Source organism: Myotis brandtii, unplaced genomic scaffold (assembly GCF_000412655.1).
Source record: "Myotis brandtii unplaced genomic scaffold, ASM41265v1 scaffold986, whole genome shotgun sequence".
NCBI lineage: Eukaryota > Metazoa > Chordata > Mammalia > Chiroptera > Vespertilionidae > Myotis > Myotis brandtii.
In genome coordinates this window covers 608,441-615,617 of record NW_005372102.1, presented here as the reverse complement: position 1 = coordinate 615,617, position 7,177 = coordinate 608,441, and the positions used below count along the sequence as shown (strand labels likewise).

At 60.7% G+C, this 7,177-nt stretch overlaps 1 protein-coding gene across 1 annotated transcript in view; it reads left to right on the top strand.

Moving 5' to 3' along the window:
• AFAP1 (actin filament associated protein 1) overlaps positions 1-7,177 on the top strand; it is a 75,723-nt gene that overhangs the window by 53,162 nt on the left and 15,384 nt on the right. The window contains exons 12-14 of the mRNA XM_005886453.2: positions 384-501; positions 3,113-3,379; positions 5,179-5,293. Of these exons, the coding sequence (XP_005886515.1) occupies positions 384-501; positions 3,113-3,379; positions 5,179-5,293 (500 nt within the window). The remainder of the gene's footprint in view (positions 1-383; positions 502-3,112; positions 3,380-5,178; positions 5,294-7,177) is intronic.

The window sequence follows — 7,177 nt, the reverse complement described above, 5'->3', positions numbered from 1 at the left end:
GTCCTGCTGGACGGTGTTGCACGCACTATGGCCGCCCCTGGCACGGTCCTGCAGGGCGGTGTTGCATGCACTGTGGCCGCCCCTGGCACGGTCCTGCAGGGCGGTGTTGCATGCACTGTGGCCGCCCCTGGCACAGTCCTGCAGGGTCGTGTTGCACACACTATGGCCGCCCCTGGCCCGGTCCTGCAGGGTGGTGGCCGCCCCTGGCACGGTCCTGCAGGCGTGCTGCCCTCGCCTCCTCTAGGTGGGGTGTGCGGCTGTGGCTCCAGTGCCTCCCGGCACAGAGGCTCCCTGCACAGCCTCTGATGGGCCGAGCATCAGGTCAGGGCTCAGGCCAGTCTTGCTGCCCGGCGGGAGGAGTTACCTCACGTCCTGTCTTTCAGCTTCATGAACAGACGTGTCATCTCCACCAACCCCTACCTCGGGGGCACCCCCAACGGCTATGCCCACCCCAGCGGGACGGCGCTGCACTACGATGACGCTCCCTGCGTGAACGGCTCGGTGAGTGGGCAGCCCCAGGGAGCGGTCGCTGTCGGACATCGGCTGACACGTGATGACAGCTCCATCCCATCTCTCCTGTCCTTGTTTCTGACAAGTTGTCCATCTTAATCTGCATTTGGACACGTAGGCATTTGACACCCGTAGGCAGTTTCTCCTTCAGGGTTCCATGTCCCCTTCATAATTAAACGTTCGCACACCCTAAGCACTGACTGAGGAGAACACGTTAGAGTACGAGCCTTGGGTAAGTCCAAGTGTGGTGCGCTGTCAGTTACAAGGGAGTCGTCATTCCCGGGGGCACACATGCTGAGCAAGCACCATAGGAGGCAAATGTGGGAGGGAGGGAGGCAGGGAGGGAGGGAGGCAAGGAGAGGGGGAGGCGGGGAGAGGAGGAGGCGGGGAGGGAGGGGGAGGAAATGTTGCCATAGATGCGGGCCATGCTACAGGCTCAGGACCGTCTCCCTCCGGGGCCTTGGAGAGCAGGCCGGTGCCTGGCGCTGAGCAGGTGCGGTGTGGCCTTAGCTTTTTGCTGCCTTGTCCCACGTACAAATAGCGGAACTCATCAATAAGCGTTTGTTGACGTGTCCGCACATCACTCCCGTTTATTGGTCGGCTCTGTGCCGGCCTCCGGGTGGTCACAGGTGAGCTGAGCCATGGACTCGAGGGAGAGGCTCACAGCCCGGTCCTGAGCCTCGTCCTGGTCACTGCCGTTTTCAAGGTGGGCCCTGCTCTCCGGCCGCATGTGCCCCGCAGCCACCAGCTTCTCTTCCCCTGACCCGGCTTGGCCCTGTCCGTGCAGCCGCCAGAGTCCCCTCCAGAGGGCGAGCGGTCTGCGTCTCCAGCCCTGATCCCGGCAGCTCGTTCAGAAAGGAAACCCACACCTCCCTCTAAGTCTCTCTCCAAGGCCCTCACCCCTTCCCCAGTCCACACCTGCCACAGGGCGTGAGGAGGGTGGGGGTGGGGGAGTCACGGGCACCCCCCCCCCCAGCCTGTCCCATTGTCCTGGTCCAGGTGCAGCTCAGGCCCACAGGGACGAGGTTGCTCCAGGCCCTGGGAACCTGCGCAGAGGCTCTGCGGGAGGGATTGTCCTGGGACCCTGTGGGCAGGAGCTGGACGCGTCCCCTGTGCAGTCCTCCTGGCACTTTGGCTCACGGGGCGTCCTGGCAGCGGCCTTGCCCTGCCCAGTTCCCCGCCGCTGGGCGCTGGGACCAGGCCGTCTCTCTGGGGAGGGCTGCTCTTCTCTGTTTATGAAGTTCGCACTTTTGACCCCAAACCGCACTTGTTGGCGTTTCATTTGCAGTAACTCTCAGCCATTCGGGGTCCCCTGAGGCCCAACGCAGGCGTTAGTGAGTCTCGGGGAGGGTCTCTGACACGCACACGGGGGAACACACCCACTTTTAATCTAGAAACTTCTATGTAGTTTCTAAATTACCCGTGTGACTCAGTCCCTTGGTATTTTAGGGAAATGCTAGTCTAGTCTAGACCCTGTAATCGCCCTGGACAAATGCATGCGTGCCTGTCATTTTGAGGCGCTCGCGTCTGAGTTTATCTGCACGTCCCCCTATTTTTAGCTCGTAGCTGGGTCCCAGCATCACCAAAATAGCCGCTGCAGCGATGGTGAGGAGTGAGAGCACGCCTGCCGTGAGGTCTGGGCCCTGCTCCTATTTTTATAACAAAGGCTGTAATCACCGTGCGGAAGTGGAGAACAACATAAAGACTGAAATAAGCATCATCCAGGAGCTAACATTTCTCCGTGTGTGTGAATGCGGAGCAGTTCCTGGAGACCTTTAAGACTTAAAAGGCTCAGCCTGCTGAGTGCTGGGTGAATGTGCACTTTCCTGTCCCTGCCCTCCAGTGGCCTGTGGCTATTTCAGTCCTTTAGGGAAAGGTTTTCGTCAAAATAGTGCCATTATGTCAATTCTACTTGGAAACCTCCTGTTTTCTGTGATGATTGGATTTCTGTTCAAGACTGTTTTGGTCGCGGCACTTTAATCAGCCCTAACAGAGCGGGGGCAGGGGGCAGGCGGACAGTCCCCATAAACGCGTCACCGATGCACTGGCTCCAGGCTCTGAAGTCCAGCCCCTCGGCAACCCCGGGGGCGGGGGTGGGGCACAGAGGCAGCGCCCGGGCTTGGGAGCCTCTGCCTCAGTTTCCTCCTGCTTCCTGAGATCCTGTGAGAGCTAGAGGCAGTGTCTAGAACCCGGTAATGACCGCAAAGTAAAAGAAGGTGCTCGCTGGGTCTGCACACGTGTGCTGGGCAGAGCCCGAGCCCCATCCCCGTGTCCCCGTCGGCATTCCTTCCCCGCCAGCACGTGGCTCTGCTTTTGGACCTGGGGACTCCAAAATCTAAAGAAATGTCACATCAGCCCTTTTTTTCCTGCTTTACCAGACAGAACAAACACTCCCTAAGCCAGCGACTCTGGGGCGACCCACGGGAGGAGAAGGCTGTCCCTAAGTCCCGGAAGCGGGGCAGGCCTCTCGGCCAGCTCGCCTGCGAACGCGTGTGCTTTACAGCAGCGGGCACGGGGGTGCGGGTGCTCACACCGTGTCCGCGCGCTAACGTCTGCTCTGCTTGTGGCCGAGGCACTAACCGCGCAGCTGTGTGTGTTGCAGTGGGACCCCGACGGCGGCTCGGCCGCTTCCTGCCATGGAGGCCCGGGAGGAGAGGTGCTGTACGATAACGCAGCCCTGTACGATAACTTGCCGTCTCCGAAAATCTTTGCGCGCTACCCGCCTGCTGACAGGAAGGCTGCTAGGCCGCCTGCCGACACCCTGTCCTGTAACCATTACAAGCAGCCCACGTCCTGCGGGCTGCCTCCCGCCCCGTCTGTCACTAACACCTCTTCTGTGGGGAGGGCGTCTCTCGGGCTCGGCTCCCAGGTACAGCATCGCGTTCCCTCCTCCTCTAGAACCCCCTCTAGCCACAGCCCCCCTCCGAGTTTTGCAGTGATGCCCACTGGTAGTGAGCGAGGCTCACCTGGGAAAGCAGTCGGCAGGGGAGCTGCCTCCGTACCCCTCCCCGGCCCTGCTGTGGGCTCCACTCTCCCTGCACACCGGCTCTTTCCGGCCTCGGGATATTCCCTGGGAATTTTGCTAAAGGCAGAGACTTAAAGGACCGGGACGGTAAAACTTGGCAGAGGATTCTTGAGCTGCAAGTGTTTTTAATGTTTCCGTTAAACATCAGCACAGGTGGCCCCAGGAGTAGCTGCTTTTTGACCTTTAAACGTAAACTAGGCTCATTCAGGACACTGCGGTGTTTTTCCCAAATGGGCATAAAAGTGCTCCCTGACCCCAGGTAGGTGACGAGGACTGGGATTATCGGTTCCTAAATGGGAAATAGCCTTGCTGTCAGACTGTCCCACCTCATCTTTGTAGCAAACGGTAGCATTTCTCTATAAATACTGATGTGTTTTCCTGCTCTGTCAGCCTCAGACTTTCATGCTTTGCATGCAGCCCTGCACCCGTGTGTGCGAGCGCCCCTAGAGCAGAGGGGCACGGGAGGGGTTGCTCCCTGTGCCCTGTGTTGGGGGAACCCTTACACAGTGACGAGCCAGGGAAGCCCTGGGGATGTCAGACCAGGTGGCACTCAGAAGTCCTCCCGGCCGAGGCTCTCGCCAGAATCACAGCACAGCTTTTGTTTGCTTCTGATTTTTTTTTAAAAAATATGTTTTTATTGATTTTCAGAGAGAGAGAGAAAGAGAGAGAGGGGGAGGGAGAAACATTGATTGGCTGCCCCCTGCATGCCCCCTACTGGGGATGGAGCCCACAACCTGGGCATGTGCCCTGACCAGGAATCTATTCAGTGACCTCTTGGTTCCTGGGTCAGCACTCAACCACTGAGCCACACCAGCTGGTTGTTTGCTTCTGATGTTTGACGACAGTTGCTCAGAGTCTGTCCAGTGAGCCTGAAGGCCGGACGTGGGAGCCAGTGCTCCGGCCTCGTTGAATGCGGTGGTCAGACGTCCGGTGGTTACTAAGTGGGGGCTCAGGGGTCGTGGCTCGCTCAGCAGCTGAGTGACGGAGCCAAATTTAGGCCCCGGCCCACAGCGCAGGAGGCGGGCACGACCTTGGAGCGTGGGCCTGGACACCCACAGTTCACCCCTCCTGCCAGCTGCATGTCTGCACATAGAACTGTCCATCGCTGAGAAAATGCACCTGCTGGCCTGCAGCCACCCAAGAAGTGGCGATGCTATGGAATTTTTAAAAGCCTGTGGTTGGTCAAAATTTAGTTTAAACTGTTTCTACGTCACGCCTTTCTCGCTTCCTTCCTGAGACCCTGCAGTGAATAAGCGTAGTTATGTGCCCGGTGGGGTGTCAGTCCCCACAGAGGCGCTGGCAGAAAAACCAGCTGCAGTGGCCTCCCCCTGTCCGAAGCGCAGGCTCCCAGCGTCTCAGCCCAGCTGCCCGGCTCCCCCTGTGCCCACCTCCATCGCAGCTCTCAGCGCACATGTAGCTCTGCTTTCCTGCCGAGGGTGCCCTGTGTCCCTCACGCCCGAACCTCGGCCTCCGGGGCACCCCAGCTCCCAGGGTTTGGGAGCCAAGTTGTTCCTGCCACCCTGAGTTTTTCTGTCAGTGCTAGATGCTACTTACAGGGTCACAGAGGGAAGTCGTGTCCCGCAGAACAAAAACACTGGTGTTGTGGATCGTTTGTTTTAACTTCCTTCTGTTTATTTCAACAGTTGAAGAGTAAAAAGCCCCCCCTCGCATCCAGCGGGGCTGCAGGAAAAGGCAAGACCCTGAGCAGCCAGCCCAAGAAGGCCGAGCCGGCCGCCGGCGTGAGGCGCACGCCTTCCAGTGAGTGCACACCTCGTCCCTGGTCGCGGCTCCTCTGCAGCTGTAGAGCGGGCTGGGGTGGGACCCGTGGAGAGATGGGCCTGTAGCCGCATCATCCTTCCCCACCTGCCCAACGGGAGGATGGTGCCGGCCTCCGACGGGCTGGGGTGGGACCCGTGGAGAGATGGGCCTGTAGCTGCATCATCCTTCCCCACCTGCCCAACGGGAGGGTGGTGCCGGCCTCGGGACCTCTGTGCACCAGGAAAGGCCGGGCTGTGCCAGCCGGCCTCGGCGGGACCTCTGTGCACCAGGAAAGGCCGGGCTGTGCCAGGCTCCGGCCTCAGGACCTCTGTGCACCAGGAAAGGCCGGGCTGTGCCAGGCTCCGGCCTCGGGACCTCTGTGCATCAGGAAAGGCCGGGCTGGCTGCCCGACTCTAGGGCTGGTTACGCCCATTTCAGTGGAGGCACCTGGAGGTGCAGCTGCAGGGCCTGGGCTCTGGGTCAGGGGCCTTGGTTTGTGTCCCGGACCTGTTGGTGACTCAGCGACTTGGGTGAAGTCACGTCTACCCTCTAAGTGGGGCTTCCACGTGCTGGGTGTGGACGAGCAGCTGCCGTGGTTTCCGTGATGAAATAGCCCAAGTGGTCACGGCCTCAGGGCCCTAGAGAAAGACGGGCTTGGACTGAGTCCGCGTGGCAGGGAGTACAGTCCGCGTGGCCCACGCAGGCGCTTGTCCCTTTCTCCTGCCTGGCCCCCCGCCGCCCGCAGGCAGGTGCTGTCGCCTGCCCCCTGGTCCACGTGCGGAATGACCTCTGAGCGATGCGCGGCTTCCCTGGGGCTCACGGCCGTGAGTGACAACCACAGGGAGTGCCAGGCTGCAGGCTGCCGAGCTGGCAGGGCGATGCCCGCCTGGCACAGCACCTCCCTTTCTCCGGGGCTATGCTGTCACCATGTCTGTCAGTGCTTCTTCAGCTGCGACGATAAGACAGCGCAATCGTTGCCAAGGTGCCTGAGCCGGACAGAGGGTCACACAGCAGACGCGGGTCCCGGAGCTCCAGGGGCCTGGCCGGCAGGGAGGGTTCCAGGGGAGGGAGTGTCGTGTTTTCTGACTCAGGCCCGGTGGAGCTGGCAGATCAGGCCTCCGCTCCAGCTCGTGCCCTGTACCTGCCGCGTGCGCTGCGAGGGGTCTCAGAGTCACGGGGTACACGGCGGGTGGGGGGGCGGGGGGACGTACATGCACACCCGCCTCCGAGCTGCTCAGCAGGGAGGCTGCTCCTGCCCGGGACACGGGACACAGGTGATCTTCACAGGAGTCACCCTCAGAGCAGGCAGGTGGGAGCCAGCGGGCCAAAGCCTGCTCCTCGTAGCTCGTGGGATGTGCTGACCTTCGACCTCCTCTCGCAAACCTTACTTCCCTAACGCAGGGGCGTGCCTGCAGTCACTTAAAATGCTGCAGGTGTCCCGTGGGGAGGGCACCGAGCTTGTGCGAGACCAGGCACGGAACCCTCAGTCACGGCTGATTTCATTCCCGTGCTTGATTCCTCTCTTTTATGACGCCTTCTGGAGGGAACTTTTATTAACTGTGGTGACATCTAATGGTGACAAATGAGAGAAATAATTGCCTTCTGTGTTTTTGCTGCGTTCACTGCAGACCGGGGGTGGGGAACGTGTGGGCTGGGGAAGCGCCTTCGTTGGAAATCAGAGACTGGGGTGTGGACTCTGCTCTGTCTGCCCAGCACGTCCTGCCCCCGAGCCACGGACAGCAGTGCTCCGGCGTCCACTGGCCAGTTTGGCCACTTGCTGCCGCTGTTGTGTCCTCTGTGCATGTTGAGTGGGGAGGGACGGCCTCGGGGGCCTCCATCGGTGGCGCTCCACTGCCGTCCCTGTGGCTGTGGCGCAGCGCTGAT